This window comes from Ipomoea nil, unplaced genomic scaffold (assembly GCF_001879475.1).
Source record: "Ipomoea nil cultivar Tokyo-kokei standard unplaced genomic scaffold, Asagao_1.1 scaffold1421, whole genome shotgun sequence".
NCBI classification, from domain to species: domain Eukaryota; kingdom Viridiplantae; phylum Streptophyta; class Magnoliopsida; order Solanales; family Convolvulaceae; genus Ipomoea; species Ipomoea nil.
In genome coordinates, this window is record NW_017617849.1 from 6,221,267 (window position 1) to 6,246,170 (window position 24,904).

General features: G+C 31.6%; 1 protein-coding gene across 1 annotated transcript; it reads right to left on the reverse strand.

Annotated features, from left to right (window-relative positions):
* Positions 1-9,446: 9,446 nt before the first annotated feature.
* LOC109187882 (omega-hydroxypalmitate O-feruloyl transferase) lies at positions 9,447-12,346 on the reverse strand. Its single transcript, XM_019338264.1, has 2 exons — positions 11,762-12,346; positions 9,447-10,531 (listed from the first exon to the last, which is right to left on the reverse strand). The coding sequence occupies exons 1-2, from the start codon at positions 12,221-12,223 to the stop codon at positions 9,623-9,625; spliced, it is 1,371 nt and encodes a 456-aa protein (XP_019193809.1). The 5' UTR covers positions 12,224-12,346; the 3' UTR covers positions 9,447-9,622.
* Between the last annotated feature and the right edge of the window lie 12,558 nt (positions 12,347-24,904).

The window sequence follows — 24,904 nt, forward strand, 5'->3', positions numbered from 1 at the left end:
TATTATATTTTTTTTTTCTTTTTTTATGAGTGAGGAGGGAAATCACAAATATATCTGAGAGTGTGTACGGGTAACGGGATAAATTTCATCAAACAGATAAATCTATTTACTGTTACTTTTGAGAGAAGTTGTAATGCATATAAAAATGTGATACTTTTAATGAAAAATATAATATTTTAGAATCAACATGTAATATAAGTGGTTGAAATGTTATTTATTGAATCAATTTATAATATTTTTTACAAAAAAAATATAATACTTCTGAAAAATTCTTCTCGTTCCACAGGTCATATTATAGGGGTTTTTGCCATTATAATAAAGTCGGGCAAAAAACTACTCTGAATATGTTAAAATACAATGTGATATTGTGATTGTTGGAAACGGGCATTGTACGTTTAGATTCCAGTGGAAAAGTCAATTTGTTCTTAAAAAAAAAAAACCAGTTTTTAAATCAAATTCTTGCATGGTATGATGAGTTGTACTAGTAAGTAATTATAATGAATATTTGGCAATTAACTGGTATTTATAACTTATTGATAGTGTTAGGTGTTTAAAATAGTTGCTGGTTATAGAAATGTTTTTAAAAAATTCTGCCTGTTTCACAAATCATCTTATAGGGGTGTTATTGTTATTATTATTAAGTAGAGCTTAAGGGTCTCATAAACCTGCCTCCAAGGTCAATAAAAAGATGAACCGAGCCATTTTAATTTTGTTAAAGACCTTGTGGTAAAGCAGTATAAATGTGCCTCTTCCAAATGGGTCTTTGTGCTTTAATAGTTTGAATAAGTATATATATATATATATATATATATATATATATATATACATACTACGTTTTACTAAAAAACATCAAATTCATTCTATACTAATATGCACAAAAGAATCCAATCCAAACCCAAACTTCCAATGTTCATGGCAAGAATTGAACACCACCCTACTGTTCTAAGTAAGTAGAAAATGAAACATTTTATCAATTGAAGCATATGTTCCATCTCAACTAAGCTTAAACTGATAGTTGGATTCGACGTTTATGTTTATATGCCAACATTATCCACTAGAATAATGCATGCTATGTGGACACCATTACACTGCTGAACCATACGTATAGTATATTTCTTTCCACATGTGATAAATCAATCAATCCTGGGAAGTCGATTTAATGTTCATCGCAGCAATACCAAATACTAAACAATTTCTTTTAATTTTGTCAAATTACAAATACACTGTTCCTTATATTTTAATTAGTATCTAATGTTTTTATTATTGGCATTATAGAATTTTCTTATAAATAAATTTTGGGTTCTATTTTCTGTGTTTTAACTTTTAATTAGTGATAGTCAAATTGTTAATATTCTTATTCTTATTAAAGCTATATCCCTTGTTTCAATGTGATACATTATTCCAGATTTTGAGTCGTTGTTATCCCGGCCAGGTAAAACTGTTGGGGCATGTTAATATATATGGTTGTTTACTGAAGTATATTCTTATTGTAATATATTCATCTGATGTCAAACTAGAGACGGGATGCTTTTATATATATATATATATATATATATATATATATATATTAATTTTTTATGCGTGATGCGTAAAAATATATGCCCAATATTAATACACAATGTTAAAATTTGAATTATATTACAATATTTTATAAAAAAAAAAACTGACACCCGTCTACTTAGGGATTAAAAAGTTAAAAAATAAAAATTACAATACCACATCGGTTTTGAAAAAAAAAAACGATATATCACCTATTTTAAAATTTTAAAGAAAAAACGAATAGTATAACCGACGTCTTATATTATTATTATTATTATTATTTATTTTTGCTATACGACGTCGGTTATTTAGAATAACCGAGGGTTAAATGTTCATTTTAAAATAATATATCTATTTTTAATTTTTAACGTCAGTTTCTCAAAAACCGACGTTATATATTAGTCGTTATATGTAATTTCTGTAGTAATGTGTCCAGATACAACGCATTTTTCTTTAAAAGATATGCTTTGTAAAAGTGGCCACCCAGCACCCAGGACTTATAACCATTAGCTGAATGAAGTTTGTGTGAAATTGTGGATTCTGTATCTTACCCATAAGCATCGATTACTCAATCGACAAATCAACATGAACTTCTTATCAAAGTCAAAAAAAGTTAGTCTTTTTTCACTTTTGAAATATGAGATCAAATCAAATGATTATATAAATCCCAAAACATCGAATTCTTGTTGTTCACATTCAAACCACAGGAGTTGTTCGGAATTTAATTCGTAATTATAATGGAAGAATATAACACCTTATCCAACACAACTTTTTAGTTTGCATGTGAACGTATTTAATTAAGGATTAATATTTGATGCACCGTCGGTGTATAGATGCTATGTACCGGCGGTGAAGGAGAAGATGCCACATCATCAAAAAATAAATTCAATATTAATCGGGTCCTTTTTTGCAAAATATCTAAGACTTGTACTTTATTAGGTAAGTCTTTTATTTCTAATTAACAAAATATATTTACTTTCCTAAACATATTTATTACTTGATTATTATATATCTAATTATTAATTAACAAAATATTTATTACTTGTTAATAATTAGATATATAATAATCAAGTAATAAATATTTTTATGAAAGTAAATATATTTTGTTAATTAGAAATAGAAGACTTACCTAATAAAGTACAAGTCTTAGATATTTTGTAAAAAAGGATCCGATTAATATTGAATTTATTTTTTGATGATGTGCCATCTTCTCCTTCACCGCCGGTGCATCAAATATTAATCCAAAGAATATTCCTTAACTTTCAGCCTAACAAAAGAGGATAGCATTTTGACATTCAACAAAATACTAGAAAATTAAAATATTTTCCGAAAAATGAATTATTTTAAAAATATATTTTTTAGGTTTCCAAATAAACGCTTAATGTCACACACATTATATTACTTTGAGTTGAGAGTAATGGGCTATAGAGTGCACATGTTTTAAAATATGTTGGATATTCTTCAAAAATAAATTTAGGCTATCTGCATCCTTTAAATACTACTAAGTTTTAAATGTGAGTCATACGGTTATATCATCATATTTACTATTAATTACAATGTTATTTTCATACTACTATTTCATTTCACTCTCAAAATATAATACTAAAAATAACATTTTACATTATTTATTACAAATAATAATATAATAATGATAACCGCACGAGATTGATGATGTCAAATTTGCAAAGACAACATATTACATATTTTGACTTGGTTGGAAAAGCAACAAAAACAAGTTTCCCTCTTGTTCTATTCATTCCATATCTCTCTTCTATTGAGCGGCTTTACTCTAAAATTGTTCTTTCTTCTAAGAAAAATGTTGTCGCTGATCCACATATAGTTGATAAAACTTCAAAGCAAATAGGTAACAAACAACGGCATACTGAACAAGCAACGTATGATGCACATGTGCAACTTAAAGGGAAGTTTTATCACTATTTAAAAGGCGTTAATGAATATATTAAAAACACCAAGATTTAAAAAGAAAAAATATATAATATTATGTGAAAATGGACATATCATCTTATAATTCACATATATTGTTGGTGATTCGATACTCTTATAACTTATAAGATATTTTATTATTTTTAAGCACTTAATTTCGTAAGCAAGCTAGCTTTCTAAAAAATGTAATGCAAATTTCAATGCCACGCGTAAATGTAAATTTTCTTAGGCCGACCATCCAACCATATCAATGTGGTAGATTACATTATTATTCCAACAATTTGATTATCTTATCTTTTAATTTATATAAATATTCGTGTGAATATTGGATTACATAGTTCAACTCCAATACTTTAGTATACTGAATTGGGTAAAACAAATTATTCATATATACTTATATAGCTAGAATAATCGAGTGCAAAATAAGCTTTTATTTATTCCTAGAACTAGAAAGTGAAGCCATTGGTTTTATTATATTCTTTGAATGTGAAACGTACCATATGCTTTTATTCTTCGAGAGTAATTAAATGATAAAATGAAATTTGGAAAATTGGCATTTCAGAATCTCTGTCATTTACTAGTGAGTGTTGTCTACGTAAATACTTCCCCTCATCTGTTGCTTTATTTATTGACATATTTACGGGAATCATATCTTAGGAGCATTGATTGTCAAAACTTTAGTTTAATTTGTTTTACCACGTGTGACCGGTTCGATGAATGAAAAAATATTAACAAAGATCAAACTTATAACTTTTTAATTTGTACACTAATTTAGTCACCCTTTCTTGATTATAAGATAGTGTTTCTTAATGACATGTAATATAGTGCATTAAAAAGTTTAGGGTGTGTTCAGGGACGGAGTCAGAAAATTAATTGAGTGGGGGCGAAGTTTAAATGACGATAGAAATGTCAATTACAAAATATCAAACCGGCATAATAAGGTTAAAATACAAAATACTTTATAAATTAAAATAGAATAGTTTTATAGATTACACAATAATTAGAGTCGGAGCTAAAAATATACTTGTGTGGGGTGAAAATGTAAAAATATGAAACATAATCTATTAGATAAAAAATTTTGAATAACACTATATTCGATCATAAATACTTTTAAATTTTAATTATTATTTTTTAGTTAGATCAACTTTAAATTTTTCTAAATCAATTTGAATACAACGAAGTAGACTAATGAAGTAGATCAACTAGTAAATTAATTCGAATAAATTTATATGAAGTATAATATAAACTTGTGTACTACATTAATTAAATGATTCATAAAAGTAGACTAAAAATATTTAATTTATCTTGGAAATGAATGAAAGAGATAAAATAAACAAGTGTTGTTAATGAGTTTTGAACCCATGACCATATACCTTTTATTAAAATTAAATTTAGAGTTCAACAAAGTAAACTACTCAAACAATTAATATTTTAAACATAAATATAAATTTTATATAACATTTAATGCTATATATGTATATATATATACATACATATATATAAAGGGGTAGGATGGGGGAGTGGGGCCAGCTGCCCCCACTTCCCCCAGGCTAGCTCCGTCCATGGGTGTGTTTGGTTGACAGGTTTAGCTCTAAAAAATGAGTATGAAAGTGATTGGTATTGTTTGATTAACATGTTTTTAAAACACTACTATAGGTTTCAAATACTCCTTAATTGAAAAATTCATACTCAAATTAAATAAGTGTATAATCTCCTTTCATTCCCTTATTCCTTCTCATCCCCTTTGATGAGTGTTTTTAGATTTTTGTTTTTATTTTTATTTTTTTGTTCATATTGGCGTTTTGGATGTCTTTATATTTGAATCAATTGTCTTGATTTTGTGTTCTTGTATATTTAAAATCTTTATTCCCATTATAGGATCATACATAACCAAACAACATTGTTGATAATCATATATTCCCATTACACCCTACTACCAAACAATACATTAATTAATTATTATGCCATATAGCATGGTCCATTTTTAAATTTTGAATCTTGATCTAAAATAATTCACACTATATACTTACAATTAACATATTGACCCTGTTTGGTAACATAGTTCGTTTATCAGTCAATTTTGACTTATTTGACCACTATTAGCTGTTTGACTTGGTTGAACATCCAATATAATGTTTTATTAATTCCTTTTTTTGTAACAACTTATTGCTTCAAAGTGCTAAATTCAAAAAGCTGGTCAAAACAACCTTTTTGATAAAGTCATTTTTGCATGTAATCAATTCTCACCTTACAACTAATTTATCAAACATATTTCTACAATCAACTAATACTATCAATTACTCAAACCCACTATCCCAATCATCTAACAGAACCAAACACCCCCATTATGTGTTTTCAGTCTTTAATTAATAAATTATTTAATTTATCTACTATAATTAATATATTATATATCTGTGTTAACATTATATGTATTATAGTTAACATATTATATACTTGCAGTTAATAAATTATGTACATATTACAACTACTACAATTAAATATTATGTACATGCATTTAACATATTATGTACTCTCCATTTATTTATTGGTTTATAATCAGTTATATCAATGTACATAATATGTTAACGGTAGGTACATAATATGAATGTCGTTTTGGATTAGGGCCTGATTATATCAAAAATGAGTGGTGGTGAGTGTACGGGTGTGAAATATCGTCCTCAAGTGATTGGGGGATATGTCATGCAATATGCAATCACAAGAAACTAGGCACTAGCATAAGGAACCCAACAAGAAGTTAAGCAAATCATAACAACATTTAAGGCTACGGTAACTAAACAAAATAACAAAAAACACATATGAACAAGATGTAAACATGAAATAAAGAAATAGGATTCAAGCTAGATAGTATTATCATCTAGATACTTCAACAACCTATGGGATTAGGGAGAACAAATAACCAAGGAATAAAGAGGGAACGCACGTAGGTATCCTAGTCTACGAACCACTCTCGTGATTAATAAACAAGGATTAGAAGTTTAGAACAAGGAATTGCTCCACCCTCGTGACGTATCAATTCCAAGTCCATCAAGCACACTGCACAAAACATCTAAAGCCCCCAATTTCTCATATTTTCATAGGAAAAAATTGAATTTATGCAAGGAGTTGCTTGGAATCTTAACCCAACTTTCATTGAGGCCAAGAATCCTCCAAAACATGCTAATGAAAGTGTACATCAAACATTAACAACATACGAACACAAATCATTCATAAACTCAAGAACCCTAGATTAGTGTTCTTCCCCTTTTTTTGCAATAATCACAAATCAAGCATCAAGATATATAATACAACCTTAACTCAAAGTTCATAAACTAACTACTCATGATTAAATAGTATAAATAACAAGAAAGCACAAGAAAATATCTTAAACATTGCACAAAAGCTTAAAAAAAGAGGAAGAAACTTCTCTAATTTATAGAGAGAAAATCTAACCTAAAAACCTAGATTGAGAAAGTGGAAAATGAACAATGTAGTTGGCTACCCAAATCTGGAAATTTTCGCCCCTTTTAGCACTGCTACAGCCTGTTATTTCCCATTTACGTGCACCTTACGCGCACAAACAGCTTGCGTAACTGGGTCTCATGACGCTTTCTTCGCTCATTTTGACTGCCTAGACGTCTGAATCGGCCTTCGTGGTCTGCATGATAGTTGTAGCTCTTTGAAATGCTGATCCAACGCCACTTGAATCACATCATTTGGACATCTATGGATCCAGATATGCTCATTTTACCAAAGTGTCGCCAAAATGTCATTTCAGCTCACGGCGCGTTACGCGCGTGACTCCAGCGTAAATGTGAATTTGTCTGCCTAGATGTCCGAAATAGCCCTTGTGATCTTCACGAAAGTTGTAGATATTTTCGATGTCGATCTATGGCAACCTGAATCACCTCGATCGGACACTCATAGCTTCAGATATGATTATTCTTACGATGTGTCGTTGAAATGTCCTAAAATTGTTAATATTTTGCTATTTTCACAAATGTAATCAAAACTAGTCTTTGTGCCAAACTTTAATTAAATTAAGCTATTCTAAGCACATAATAAACCTGAAGGACTATAATTAAGCAAAATATAACTCTTAATTAACTCATAAAAGTGACACATTTAACACTTATCATGTCCCACAATGTAATGTAAACTCCGGTCAATTGTATAATTTGTCCACATTATTATAACATTAACCTTTGATTTATAAGAAAAATCCGCAGTTGTTGTCTAAAGGCGTGCTCTAGGTGAACGACGCCTTGTGACACTAAATCACCTTAGGCAAGGACGGAGATAGAAAACTTGAGTTGGGGGGCGATGTATTAGAGAAAATTTACAATGTTAGTCGACATTACAATTAATTGCACCATATTATTATATATACCATACATTATTGTGATTATTATTGATAATAATTTCTAATTATACTATGTGTAATAAAGTATGAAATACATAATTATATAATTACGATCGACACAGGTGTCGATCATTACTTTAGAATTTTTTTTTCACATAACACAAAATATAATAATAACAATAACAACAACATTTATTTAAATATAGATTGTCACTTAACATCAAATAAAATTTTTTGTCAATTATTTTTTCACCAAATTTTTTCATAAGAGTAAATACTCAAAATGGTCCATTGACTATAGCTAAATTCACAAATTGGTCCTCGACTTTCAATTTCAACCAATTAAGTCCTTAACTTTGCAATTTTGACACGATTTGGTCTATCTATTTGACCATTTGTTGACCGTGATCTTTAAGGATATATATATGTAATTTCACGTGCAAATTAAAGCTCAAGCTCACATAGAGGCCTCCTGGATGACGTTGCACCGGTTCGGAAACATGTCGTCTTCTTCACTCTGGTACGAACTCAACTACATTGAATCCAAATGGAGGATGAAGAAGGCGACCGGAGTTGGTAGATTACTTTCGGCAGTGGATTCAAATATAATAGTGCGGTCTGAAAATGCAATTGAAACCTTAAAAAACCGACGATGGACCATGAAATTACATATATATCCTCAAAAATCACAGTCAACAAAATGGTCAAATAGACATAGGACCAAATTGTGTTAAAATGGCAAAGTTAAGGACTTAATTGGTTGAAATTGAAAGTCGATGACCAATTTGCGAATTTAGCTATAGTCGAGGGACCATTTTGGGTATTTACTCTTTTCATAATTAACTTATATTCATTTTACTGGTTAACTGAATATTTCAAAATTTGAGAGATAAAGACAAAATTCAAGATGAATTAAATAATCAATATTAATTTTTGTCAATTTCAAAACTAATCATTTAAACTAATAAATGTACATTTTAAAAATGTAAATAAATAATTAAAACACACAATAAATTACTAATTAATTAATCAACATATATAACTAATAAAACCAAAGCATATATCTCAAATTTGGAGATTTTTTTTAAAAATTAAAATGTATACTTGATGCCATTCATTATTAAAATATTGATAAAAGAAATAAGATAATAAAGAAAAATGGTCACTTTCGTTATTTGATTCATTTCTTTTTATTTAATGAATTTGAACTTTAATATATATTTTGACTTTATTTAATATAAACATAATAACTTTTTCTTATAAAAAAATTAGAGGAGGGCTAAAAGTGCATTTTATCCCAACTATATCAATATATACATACATATTTACTAAAAAAATTAGGGTGAGGGTAGAGGTGGGGTTGGGGTGGGGGTGGGGGGGGGGGGGGCAGGCCCCTACCCCCTAAGGTGCCTCCGTCCCTGACCTTAGGTTGTCCATATATAGTTGAATCGGAAGACCGCCTTGTAACACTAAATTACCTTAGGTTGTCCATAGTTGAACCGGATTATCCTAAATTGTTCATAGTTAACCGGTTCAAACTAAAAATACCCATAAATTTTTATTGATGGGATTTTTGTTTTTTGAAATTTTTGATATCGAAATATTGGTGAAAAGAAAACAAATGATACGTTTATTACTTGTGCATTAATCCCTTGATCAACATTGAATATTAAACCATTTTACATATTGCATCCACACACATATATATATTTCACAGCTTCAAATATTCAAGAAAGATGATTGAGGATTAATATGACGATGATACGATGAAGACGAAGATCAAGCCAAGAATTTGTGGAATAGTGATTTGAATTTCTCCATCTCTTTAGGGGGCAGAGCGACCAACACATTCACTCCGCTGTTGCTTTTTCCGCCATTATCGATGTCAGGAAACAGCAGGATTATGTCCTTCCGATGATAAACCACAGGGCAACTGTACTTAGGTTTTCCCCATGGAAACTGCACTCCTTCAAACCCTAATCTCCACCACGACGACACCAGGAACTCGCCGTGAGGGAACCCTTTGTAAAGCTCTCCCCAGTCGATCGCCGACCGGGCGTACTCGTCGGTCATCCTCGCCGCCCCCTCGTAAACCATCTGCACCGTCTTCCAGAACGGGCCTTCTTCCAGCTCCGCGCACTTCGCGGAACCGTATCCGGTGAGCACGGCGTTGCCGGAGTAGGAATCCGGCAGCGGCGGGTTCAGCCGCCGGCGGATGTCCACCGCGAAGAGCACGGTGGAGAGGCGATCGGAGTTGTTCTCCCCGCCGAGGCACGACAGCGCCTTGCACCTCCATATGGCGGCGGTCAAAACGTTGAAACCTGTGACCTTGGTTTTGACGTTGTCGGGCGCCTTGGCCTTGTCCTTCAGCCTCTCTATGTCGGCGGAGCTGAGCTGGAAGATCTCGAAGGCGAGGTCATCCTTGAGGCTGTCGAACACTGGCGGCGCCATCTCCTCCCCGGCGGGGAGGTTCACCTTCAGCAGCTCCGGGTGCGGGAAGGTGACCTGCGGCGGTGATCGCGCGGCGAGCAGAGACCGGTCGTTGCATGGGACCACCGCCAACGGTCCGTCATCGTTGAAGGATAGAGCCGCCAGATTTTCTAGAAACATCTTAAAGCCGCTTCCGTCGAAGGAAATGTGATTCATCGATGTCCCCAAGGCAAAACCACCGCATTTAAACGACGTCACCTACAAATTAAGGCAAACAGTTAATGCCAAAATCTGTCGTAATCCCCGACAACATTGATTTATGAATCAGGATGTATAATCCAGCTTAATTAAGTTGTTTATAGGCTAGCATTAGCTTAAGTCACTAGTTCGATTTGGGAAAAGATCATAGACTAGGATTTAGTAGTATAGAGAGAATATTCAAAGTGAACAATCTCTTATGAACAATTTTTTTTTACTTATGAACATTTAATCAGTGTGTTACTGTGATTTACATTATCTCACATATTCTGTCGGTTCAAAATATGAAGCCTTTGAGATGGAAGTTCCACCTTTTGGGAGAAGCTTATGTTGTTTATTGGTTGAAACAAACCCAAATTAGTAGACAGTTTTTATGTAGGTCCTACTAATAATGACTGATGTAATCAAGTATGATACATTTCACTGAATTAATGTAGGAACATAATTATGTCTATTGGCAATTATTATGTGTACATAATTATGGAATATTTAATACTTTCTAGAAATCTAGCCTCAAATACAGTTGCACCGAAAATATGGGCATGGATTTATATATTATGGGTAGTTGGGTAGTCAGGGGAGAAGGGGAATAATAATGCAACCTATCACAGCAGCTTTCTGTGTTCCAGCCACCAAAATGATTTTGTCCATGATAACCTTAACTAAGTTGGTCAAATTGTTCATCAGTTGTTATGAGTTATCTAGACTGATTTATTTCATTATAATATTTTATTGACTAGAATCACAAGTCGAATTTCTCCGGTATACATTCTCAAATCGTGACTGTAAGTTTCTTGACCCTTTAAGCACTCAGATCTTGTGTTTGTGTGTAGATCATGCAATAATGTTTACGTTAAACTTATGACTTTGTAATCTAGTAAGAGGATCTGTACTATGTACATCATTCCATTCCTAATTCGAAATGAAGTCTCAAAGATCTTAAGTACTGAAGATCAGATCAGACGAAACCGAATGTGTCTATGATTTCAAACATGCATGGAAACGAATATAGGTAATCCCTAGCAAATCAGAATAAAACCTGTCCTGTGACCTTAATCGATAAAGAATTATAAAAGGTAAATCAGTCCAAATTATTCATCAGATTGGCCTAAGTCAAGAAGGGTAATATATAGGTCCTTAGGGAAGGCTGGTCCCGAGCAAACAACGAATCACTGGAGTTAAACCAATACTAAATCATATGTAACTAAGTAAGATAAAAGATTTGTGTACCTGGAGGAAGCAAAGCGGTTGATCCTCTTTAGCGACGAAATCAAAGCTCATCGTCACGAGTTGCCGGAATGCCGGGTTGGGATAAACCAAGTCGCCGATATCCTCCAGCGCAAACTCACTGGAAGCCACCGTAAACCCAGCCCCCGCCGCGTTGCACTCTATCTCCACCCGCTCCGACTCCTTATTCTTCTTAAGCCTCCCGGCCAAGAAATCATAAGTATTAGCGACTAACAACCTCCGAAACGCATTCTTTATCTTTCCGGCCACAATCTCCGGCGGGAAACCTGGGCTTGCGGGGAAGAAGTGAACAGTCTGCACATCAAAGTTAAGGACTTTGTCGATGTTGGACAAGAACATCGTATGTTTCGTGGTTTCCTGCGACGGAAATATGAGACCGGAGTCGAGGATTGTGACCTTCAGGTCTTCATGCAGGGTCTCCGGTTTAAGATAGAGCGCTCCCATGATAGCTGTAAAGCTGAGAAAACAAGAAAACCAGAATGAAATCAAACTAGTTTATGTTTTGTGTGGTGTGTGTTGAGTTTTGTATTGTTTAGGGTTGAGTATATATAACCTTTAAGCTTGGGAATTAGAAGAATTGTTGAACGCCACATACGTGTATGCACATGTTTTGGGTAGGAATACATTCAATCAATTTTCCATTAAAAATTAAAACTTCCACGTTATTAGTAGGTAAAGTGTTGGATTATGAACTCTGGTCTGAGTATGGAACCTTAAATCTCCAGGCTAGCTGTCCCACAAATAAAAAGTGTCTACAATTTAGTAAGGGGATTAATCAGTATGATTGTTGTGACAAAATCTTAGATATTAACTTTTAATTTTAAAATTTTTATTTTAATTTCACTAATGCCTCTGATTTTACCATATCAATAGTTAATTATGAGTATGTGATAAAATTAAGGGTATATAACATGGTACTATATTATATTACGATAGCCAAATTGTTATTTTAGTGCACGTACCACGCTTGCGATTGAATGTTGTTGAATTTCGATATAAGTATATATCAAACGTTTCTTAATATAGATATGCGCGTAAAAAAAAAAAAACAAAAAAGATTTTGATACCTCTTATTTTCGTATTTATCATCATGTTTAGAACATCCTCAATAGATAGCGATTTTAGTTGATTTTTGAAGAGATTATTAGGAAAAAGAACATATAGAGAGAAAGGAAAGGAAAAAAAAAAAAAAAAAAAGTAACAGAACTAATGCGTCAAACAAGCGCGTGCATAAGGTGCGATTGACAAGAAAGTCTTTTTTTTTTTTTTTTTTGGTGGAACAGTGGTTCATAAAAAATCAAATCTTGCCAAAGGAACTCAACATTATTGTCTGTCCCTTTTCTCTCTTCCACATGAATGTAAAAGTTACAAAAACCATCCAAAATCCCCCTATCATATCGGTGATGCACTTATAAATAAAATTAGGGACAATTTTTAAAACTTACCTATTTTTCTTCCATTTTTTAATCTTAGTGTGGTGTTTGGTTTACGCAATTAGGCATCATAGATATCTTATTCAAGATTGATAAACAGCTTAGCTTGTGCTTGTCCTTTCAACCACCGTACTCGATTATCATGTCACTATACAGACATCTGCAAACTCTCAATAGTGTGATTTGCCGTTTGCTCCATAGATACGTGACCCCACCCACGTACATACTAATAAATACACACTTTACAAAGCATCGCTTCCGTTTGATCTCATCTCACTATATTTTAACCGATCGATTAATTTAACCAAAAGTTAAGTGCTATGCTTCAATGGCAATCGTAATACGTGTTTTTTAACGGAAGCATAAACGGACAACTCCAACAGCATACATATACTATCAAAACGTAATAGCTACACACCTATAAGGAAATTGAATAAAGCTGCACCACTCATTACTATTATCATAACATACTTTTAAATAATAGAATAAAAGATGAGGAAGAAAAAAATAAAACTAAAATAAAAAGGTCAACGTCAATACATTAAATTTAAAAAAAAAAAACACACACACACACACACACACACACACACACACACACACACACACACACACACACATATATATATATATATATATATATATATATATATAAAAGCTAATTGTCTAGCAAGATCACATCTTCCCATAAGTCCGTAACACCTTTTATGAATGCACACAAATTACTCCACAGTAGATTGTGTGCATTCATGTTGGGCAATTTGCACACAATTTAGTTTGTGTGAATTTGTGTCGTAATTGATGTATATTCATGAAGGGTCTCACGGACTCACGGGGAGAGCTGAGGTGGTCTCCTTTGATCATTACTATATATGTGTGTGTATGTGTGTATATATATATATATATATATATATATATATATATATATATAGGGATGTCAACGGGGCGAGGTGGGGGCGAGGACATACCCCCCATCCCCACCCCCGACTTTTTTCTCATTCCCCGTCCCCGTCCCCATCCCCGCCGGGAAATGGAAAACTCCCCCCATCCTCACGGGGATTATTTGGGGACGGGGAATCCCCATCCCATTAATAAGTTATAAAAAAAATTAAAAATTAAACATTCATAAACATTTAAATAAATAACATATATATATATATATATATATATATATATATATATATTCATCCCCAATTTAAAATAGTATTCAATATTTTACAATTAAACATGTTATTTAAATATGCATTTCATAAACATAACAAACAATGACAAGAATGCTTCTAAAATTATATATATTGTATACAAAGTAATACATATGTGTGTGTAGTTCCCATACATACATACATACATCGGGGATGGGGCGGGGCGGGGAGAGTACTGTCCATCCCCGTCCCCGTCCCCGGCGGGAAATTCAAAATTTCCCCCATCCCCATCCCCGATCCCCTATTTCTATCCCCATCCCTGATCCCCTATTTCTATCCCCATCCCCGTCCCCATCGGGGCAGAGAATCGGGTTCCCCGTCGAGTGCGAGTACAATTGACATCCCTATATATATATATATATATATATATATATATATATATATATATATATATATATATATATATATATATATATACTAGTATTTTTTATGCGCGATGCGCAAAAAATAAGTGCCCAATATTAATATATTATATTAAAATTTTAAATTTATTTAGATTTTAGATATTTAAATTATTCTAAATAATAATAATAATAATGTAAATCATTTTTATAAATTTGATATTTATATTTTATGTAATAATTAACATATAACTCAAATATATAATGTGTATATATTATTATTAATGAAGAAGATAAGAAAATATATGATGGATGTATGTCCATCGTAACAATAATGGAAAAGATAACGGAAGTTATAACGGTAGGGGTATGTTTGTCCAAAACATTTTAATGTACAACCTTTATAGCATAATGTACAAAAAAACTTAACCGAAAAAACGGACATAAATCAGGGGTATAACTTTCATTCATACTTATTATGTTTTTAGATATATATATATATATATATATATATATATATATATATATATATATATATATATTAAAATTCCATATTAATTCATTACAATGACCTATTTTAATTTTTCATTTTTTCTCCCTTATTTTTTATTTCAATGTTCAAAACAGACGAGTAAAATAGTAATGAGTTTTGTAATTATTAACAGATTTGATTTGACTAATAATATAACAAAAATAGACAAATAAGCATGACAATGGGTATCAAATTAAAATTCATATTAGAGTGCAAAAGTGCCAACCAAACACCACCTGAGTGACAGTCCAATTAAAACACTCTAAAAAACTTGTAAACCATTAAAACTTGAATATCCCACAATTTACATTTTTGTTTTACCCAAACTCTATGGCATGGGCAATGGGGTCAAGAGGTCAATTCTTAAAGAATTGAAGTAGCTAGGCAGCCTGCATGATGAGTCATGAGCAGTCCATGAGGATTGGTAGCTGCCATTATATTACATTACATTGCCTCCATCAGATAAGTTGGCGGTTCATTTATGAAAGTGGTTATTGATCAGTATGGCTCCCCGGCCTGGAGAAAACAAAAAAGTTGAAAGGATGGATATTCAACGGCCAGACAAGTTAGCTGGGGCGAATTTATGGTGGTAGAAATGGCGTATGTGTCAAGTGACAGTCCATCAATTGAAGGCCGCCGGCCGGTCTCCTTAATTCCCCACCCAATAATTCAAACATTTTCAGTCAAGTTTCGTTAACCGAACTCGACACATAAAATGAACGGAGAAGGTATTTGTAACCAGATCAGTTATTCTTGCTTCCAATACTTATATTCTAGTACAAACTTAAAACATTGTGCTTATATAGTTATATATCAAGCTAATTGCAAGATCAACTCAATCAATTATATATATTTTTAATACAAAATAAATATTATTGTGCTCAGATAGCATGTGACCTCTCCCATGTGGGAGGTCATGAGATTGAGTCTCAGTGGAGGCGTTGTTAACTCTGTGTGCTTCATTAAGTTGAGAATGTATGTTTGAACTTTGAACAGATACTACAATGTAATAGAGTCAGTAGCATTCGAAACACATTATAAATAGAATTAGTACACAAACTAAATTAGATACATAAAATGTCAAACACCTGCTCAGATGACATGTAGTGACTTCTTCCATATGGGAGGAGGTCGTGAGATCGAGTCTTCGTGGAGGGTGTTGTTGACTAAAGTATGTTGCTTCATTAGGTTAAGAAAGTATGTTTGAACAGATACTACTCTGTAATAGAGTCAGTAGCATTAAAAAAAAATAAAAAATTGAGGGAGGGGATGTTGACATCATCGCAAGACCAACAATCAAGCATCATATCGCATGCATGCATGCAGAAAAAGCAGTTTCATGTCCTTCATCACATCCTCGTAACACTGTCGATGCCAAAGTTTGGTTGTCATGATTATATGAGTAATTGGGCAGTAATATCAACAAACTCTCACTATCTCCTCAACGGAGGTTGTCTAGAACTTGAAATCACGATGTCTATTGGGAGAATCGAATCTAAATTACCCCTTGAATTGTCACTTCTTTGCGGCTTGTACTATCTCTTTGGATTAATGATTTGCTTAATGCCTATCAATAACCACCTAAATTTCTATTGAGAAAAATTATTTCTAAAATGTTTGAATATGAACGAGATAATTTAAGGAGAGACAAAAGTTAGAACATTGTCTATCTCTTTTCTTTGAGTAAAAGTAAATATATTTCTTTTTTAAAAAAAGAAATATATTTACATTTACTGACTAAAATCACTCATTAATTAACATATCACTGTGGTATTTGACTTTTTGGGTATTTAATTATTATACAAGTTAGGGACTATGGTAAACCAAATCAGCCATGGATAAGTAATAAAAATGAATTTATTTATTTAAAAATCTTATAATAATAATAATGTTGTCTCCAAAAAGTTAAATCCCCACCCGGACAGAGTACCGGTGTGGAGATAAATCATGGTAACTCAATTGAACAAGACTCGATCCCCGGTCATTGTTCTCAAACTTTACCCATGTGGACATGTGACAAACTGAGTTGTTTATGCGGGCTTATAATAATAATGTTAAATGAACACAAGGTTGTGATTTTAGTATGGAAAATATCATTTTTTTTTAAATAAAATAATCCATGTCAAACATTGTGAACATGTAATAATTGGACAATAAACTATGTCAATATTAAAGTTTATCATTACGCCAAAAGACATTGTTAGTAGCAAAGATACAACGTTATCTTATTATATTTGCATAACAATATATAAGTGTCACGTTTGATATTGAACTACTAGACTCTCAATGCCTCCGCCCAAGAAACCAAAAGCTGTTAAACATTTGCACGTAGTAACTTCTAGGGAAGAGTCGTTTGGGTTAATCTCATCATATATATGAGGCGTAGATTAATTAGGAATTAAAAGGAAAAAAAAAAATCAACAACAACAACAATAAGCACTTAGTTCGATTTAATATTTGTAACACACATTTGTTGGCAGGCCAATTTCTGTATTAAATTTCTCAGGTGCACCAAATTGTAGCGTATAGTACCATATATAGTTACGTACAGTTTTGCATGTAATTTTTGGCCAAAATGCCCCCCCCCCCGCCCCCCCCCCCCCACAGCTAACATAAATAAGTTTCAAAAGAGACAGGACCACTAGATTTTATAATTTTTCAAATAATTGACTCAAAGCTTTCATATATAGTCTCAATCGCTCAATGCACAATTCAACTAAGATTTCATGTTGACGACTTGATTGTTGTTACTTTCTCTTTAGAAGGACAAAATTACTGTCCGTCATATGTAAAAGGAAACAAAAAATAATTATTATCTATATAAAAATATATACTTGTATATGTTATCTACCGAGTTCATTATATTATTATTATTACTTTAATCATCCAATTATTACGAATTGACATGAAAACGACCTGTCTATATTATATATTATCAAAACAGTGTTAGCATTTAGTATTTACCAAGATGAATTGACCAGACATTGCTGGAAGGTCCGACATACATATGCTCATATGTAAACAAATATGGAAAAATAGATATCGCATCAAGGTGAAAATTATGTGTCCTTATGTATTTATGGAAGTCCATTTCATTCTTTCCAATCCAAGTGCCCCACACCTCAGCCCAAGAGAGTATCTGAAATGATGTAAATCAGGTAAATTATGTAAATTATGGCAATTCAGACATTTGCTTACTGCACACAAGGAGTCTCTTCACTTTGAGAGGTTGTTCCCACACTGTCGCGGGTGAGACTCGATCCCTGATCATTATATTCTTCTTAAACTTTACTCATATGATCAACTGAGCTGCCCATGTAAGCTATGGAAGTCCATTTCATGCATGTTACGGAGTACGATTTAATTGCCCCGAGGAAATTAAAATTAAATGAGATATAATCGCATTCAGTATCTTTATACCTTAATTACCTAAACAGAATACTAAAGAGATAAATCATGGTGATTTAATGTAACTAATGCTTGGTGGCAATAATAAACCCACTATATTGAGTGAAACTCTTACATAACGGCTGACAGAGCTCGTTTATGTGTTACAGTCAACAACTCAACAACTACCACTCAAGAACTATTTGAGTTATTCTTGTGGACCAATTTACTTTTTCAATGTAGTTTGAGTGTTATTATACAAAAAGCTGAGTTGATCTAATGTGCACACTCTTAGATGGTAGGTGATGGTTTGAAAGAAAATTTATTATTAAAAAAAAAAAAACAAAAAGAATAAGAAGAAGAGATAGATATATATGCAGATATGGGAGTTGGGGTGCAATTCTTCAAAGAAGAATAGTCGAGAAAAAATAAAGTATTCAATTAGAAAATTTAATTTAGAAAGCAATAATAGGACATATATCTAACCGGATTAAACGAAAAAAAAAAGGAAAAGAAATCCATAATGTCCTATAGACCAATTGAGTTTCAATTAATCACATTTGATTCAAATTATTTACAAGTAAATTTTTTATTTCGCCATTTAATTTATTAATTTTTTCGGAGTAAAATTTATATGTGCAAAAGTTATATCAAATTAAAAAAAAAAAAGCGAAATAAAAAATTATACAAAAACTTTAAGAAAATAAGCAAACAGAAAATATGTTTTGATAAATGAATAGTGAATTTGACAAAGAAAATTGATATGAGAGATCAATTATTGACTTTTTATAATATCACGTGTAATGATGTCATATATATTGTGAAGTTATACATAATCTTTTGCTAATGATATAAATTGAGAAGATATTATATTTTCTTATCCTCATTTATTCTATATACTTTGTTAAATTTCTTTAATATAATTTTTAAATTTTATTTTAAGTTTCCAATAAGACTTCTAATATAAATTTAATTTGTTAAAATTAAATTAAATTATATAAATTCGAAGTTTAAATAATACTCCTTATGAATCAAACAAAGAAAAATCGTTGATAGCATGCAAGCACATTGACACCCCATCCACTCATTAATTTGTGCATTGGATATAAATATATGTAAATAACATAATTAATAGCATGCACGTGACACCCCACTCATTAATTTGTTTCAATCAAATGTGATTAATTGAAACTTAATTTGAATGAGTGGGGTGTCACGTGCATGCTGTTAATTATGTTATTTATATAAATTTATATTCAATTAGGCCTTTATTTACTACTCCGTACTATATTTAGCTCACCTTCCTTTTATTATTATTATTATTTTAAGTTAATTTCATTTTTGGTCTTAGATTTATAGGTGATAATCCATTTAAGTCATTTTTTTTAATAGAACATCCACTTTTGGTCCTAGTATTATTGTGACATGACAACTTTTAGTCCTTTATCAACAAAACACTTTAAATATCGTTAAATACAATGACATTTCGGTCTTTAATTATGAATTCTTTAAAAAAAATATAAAAAAATATAACGGTTCAACCTACTTTGTATAAAAAAGATTGAAATGTCTTTGTATTTAACGTCATTTCAATGATTTTGTTGAGTGATAACTAAAAATGGTCATGCCATAGTAATACTAGTACTAAATGAGGATGTTCTAAACTTCCAATAAAAATGACTAAAAGTGAATTGTCACCTATAAATATAGGACCAAAAATGGAATTAACTCAATTATTTTATCCCCTTCGTTTACTGAAGTTTGATTGGTTGGTGGAATCCCATCAGAACAAGGAAAGAAGTAGGGAAATATGAAACCGGCACCGACTTAATTCACTGTTCAGTTGACAATATTTGAATAAAGAGTTTAAGTTTTGAAACTTAGTAACAACAGTATAAGGATTATATCTAAAATAGACAAATTTTTAATAAACACTAACATTTAGTCTTGTCTGTTGAGCTACTGCTGATAGGTCAGGGTTCAGGATATAGTCTTGTGTGAGTTCTTTTTTTTTTTTTTTTTTTTTTTTTTTTTTTTGACGAAAGAGACCCGTAGTAACTACCTAAAAATGTGCATTAGTTAATTTTGTATTTATGTCTACACAATAAACATAAATCGCACTAAAAAGACTATTAACTACTTATCAACCACTTTTGTTCTAAGTTCTTTGACAATTTAATATCAATTTAGTATTTATACTTTTACTATTAATTTAATTATGTTGTTGGTATTGATTTTTTAAGTTTATCAAATTCAATTTAAAATACAATAATCAAACTTCTAACCTTCTTCATAAAGAATTATTTTTAAAAAATAGATTGGATTTAGTCAGTTTAAACAAGTTGTTAGTAAACATGGTAAGTAAAATGAGATTAATTATATTGATCCAGTAATCAGAGATAAAAGTAAAAATGTTAATATACTCGAAATTAATTATTTTGATAAGCTACAAAAATGAATTAATAATTGAAGCAATTAAAGCCTCAAAAGTGGTTGATCTTATGACGAGGAAATTAAGATTGAGGTTAGTACGAGGCAGTAATTGACAAATTGAAAGTAGGAAGATTAGGAGGAAGAGAGGCAAAAAGGGGCCGGGCGGGGCCAATATAACCAATTATAATCGGCCATGCACCAGCTTACTAAAGTACTAACAACCCTACTAATGCCGGCATTAACGCAGTCAACAATTGTAGTTCTTTTACAAACGTCATGGGATTCCTAAGGCAATAATGCGGGCATGTTCATTCATCTTGCACCACTCGTACAGTCGTACTCCTCTTACTAGTTAAATATTTACATCACTGCACGAGTTTAGTTTACTGATTCAATATGCAGTATTGGAGGAAACGGAAGAAGAGACCAAGATTCGAATTTCTGTCGCATCAATGAGTCACCGCGATTTACATCTCCTCAACTGTTCTGTCGGAGCAGGGTGTTGGGGACCCTGACCTTGTGGTTGGGGATTCAACATTTTGGGAGAAGAAGTTAAATATCTACATTTTCCGATTAAATAAATCGCCTTATTGAAGGCTATTCTGTAACGGGTGTTATTGCATTTGGATTTCTAAATTCATTTTGAGTAAGTTCAAATTATGACGGGACAATCGATCCACTCAAGTTAGTTGGAAAGTTGATTTGGTAACTACAAGATTCCAAGTTTAACTCTAAGTGAGAGTTGTCTATTGACTTTATTGGTTTGAGTTTGTTAGTTATGAACAAATTAGGTTAGTTTACCTCCTCATTATCAATTGCTGATTAGAGTCAAAATGCAGACTTCACCTAGATGACATGACTTTACTGAAAAATCAAAGTTCAAATTATGACAATTTATTACACCATAAATCATATAGTGTTGCACAAGACTTTCCCGTGTTACTTCTTGCTGAATTATCTTTCGTACAAGGTTTTAGTCAATTGTTTGATGTCTAGGGAAGAATTCCGTGGGAGTTGTTCCCCGTTCGTCCTCCAACGGACTTGTGATAGAGCCTTGGGTCTAAAAAGTAAAATAATGTTAAAAGCAAACAAATTTGTATTCATGATTTTTTTTAAAAATCATTATTCACTTTTGTATAAGTCTATTATATTGTACATTATTAGATATTAATTTTACATGGTCATATTATCACTTTAATTGTATTTATTTTATTTTCTTGTGACAATATATAACAACGTACTAGGAAAGAATGGCATGAACATCCGTATTGTCGAAGGCAGTTCGACAAAGACAAAACATATGCTTTGAGTTTGAGACGTACAAAAATAGGCTATGAGATAACATCACTATATTTCTATATATTCTTCCAAACTATATTTCTATATATTGTTGGGTACTAACAACGTTGAGGTTGTGAAAATATAAAAATTGTTTTAAAAAAAATTAATGCTTTTGTGAAGTAGTATACAAAATTTAATCTTAAAACACTTCATATGTGTTTGGCATAAAACACATACATTATTCAGATCATATTGTCCGCATGGACATCTCAGTTGGTTACAGAAGTGAAGTTTTGGAACTATAACTCGAGATCGAGTCTCACCAACGATAGTGTGAGAGCAACCACATCTCAAAGTGAGGGGGCTCCTTATGCGCAGTAAGGAATCTAGCCTCTATATTCAGCTGAGTTAGCATGATTTACATAATTCTATATGTCCTGTCGAGTCAGGTAGCAAGAAACTCTTAGGATTAGAAATTCAACCTTTTGAGTTCAACAATAAATTATTCAGATCAAGTCCACAAGTCCAAAACCGAAGTACTGAACATATCAACACAGCCCGTTCGGGTGCAATCGTTATGCTGTGCATCCGTATGCACCATGCATGGTGCATACGGATGCCAAAACGACGTCGTTTTATTAAAAAACGCGCGTCTCCCTTTTTAAAAAAATTCAGGTTCGATTCCCAGCAACAACATTATATTGTTCATTCATTCTGGAATTTTAGTTCATAGATTATGGAATTATAGTTCATTGATTATGGAATTATAGTTCATCGATTATGGAATTGTAGTTCATCGATTCTGAAATTTTAGTTTATAGATTATGGAATTTTAGTTCATTCATTCAGAAATTTTTAGTTCATAGATTAGATTATGGAATTATAGTTCATCGATTATGGAATTATAGTTCATCGATTATGGAATTATAGTTCATATGTTGTTACTGAGAATCGAACCTGATTTTTTTTTTAAAGGGGAGACACGCATTTTATTAAAACGACGTCGTTTTTGCATCCGTATGCACCATGCATGGTGCATAGATGCACAGCATAATTTGCGGACGTGTTGGCGAGTTGGGAATTAAAGTTGGACAAAATAAAACTTTCTAGGCCCAAATATCAAAAGTTGATGTAGCCCAAACTTTATCGGCCCGAATCTCAAACAAGAACAGTAATTTTTCAGTGTTATAGTTATCAAAATGACAAAAACAGTTCTTTAACTCTATTGATTTTATAATTTTTAGTTTTAAACTTTTAGTTCCATCTCATAATATTTTTAATTATTAAATTTGTACCTATTTTAATCGATTGAAAGATTAATTATTAATGACTAACATATGTACACCTTTGATAATAAAAAATATTATTGAACAAAATTAGAAATTAAACATTAAAGTGATGAAATTATTATAGTTGATAGGTCATTTTGAATAAGAACAATGATATTGTCCCCCCTAATGTTATCTCATGGCTTTAATTCACTAGCATGGTAATAAAATTATTTTTTATTCATTGATTATTGTAAATTAATCAACATTACATAGTGTTAAAAATAATTTATTTATTATCTCGAAAGTAGGAAAATATAATTTTTATACTAGAAAGTTACGTGTTTAATTTTTATCAGTATCCTTTTAATGACTTCTATGATATTTTTCTGTGTAACATATATATGATACACATCACTATGGTTTCCTGTTACCAAAAAAATAAAAATGAAAGAGGAGGGGATGTCAATGGATTTGTTGCGTGGATCTCCTGAGCCAAACATTTCTAGCTTTGGATAGGCGTGGGGCCGGCAGAGGAAGCATCCACACAAACTGTTGCCTTAAGAAAACTGGATGGGTGGGCCTAGAATGCATTGGTTGTAAAGTACAATTAACAATTATTACAGCTTTTGGTTGAAGGAATTAAGAATGAAAGAAATTGTAATTTCAGTGATAAAAGAATAAGGAGGAAATAAAATAAGATTCAAATTACGTTGTTTGATAATGAGAAATGAATTATTAGAATTGAGAATGAAAGAAGTGGTATAAAAACAAAAATGCACTTATGTAATAATAATAATAGTAATAATAACCAAAGATAGTACTGTCATTTCATATATTTTTTTCTTTATCAAATTCATTAAATTACAATTCAGGGGTACCCCATGAATTGCAATTTAACAAATGGAGAGAATTGCAATTTCCTATAACCAAACAACGTAATTTAATTGAGGCATCTACTGAATTTCAATTCAAACTACAACTAAATTACACTGAACCAAACGCCCTATTATTGCGTGAATGTAAGCCGTGTAAACCACAATCTAAAAATACATAAACATATTATTTTATTTCAAAATTTTTATTTTAAGACGTAAAATACATTATTTTAAATTATAAAATAAACTATTCTAATTTATAAAATACATTATTTTACTTCAAAAAAGCTCATTATTGGAAGCATACATTTTTATTTTTATTTTTTTAACGTAACGACTCGTTTTTCACACAATAATTTGCCTACAACCACCC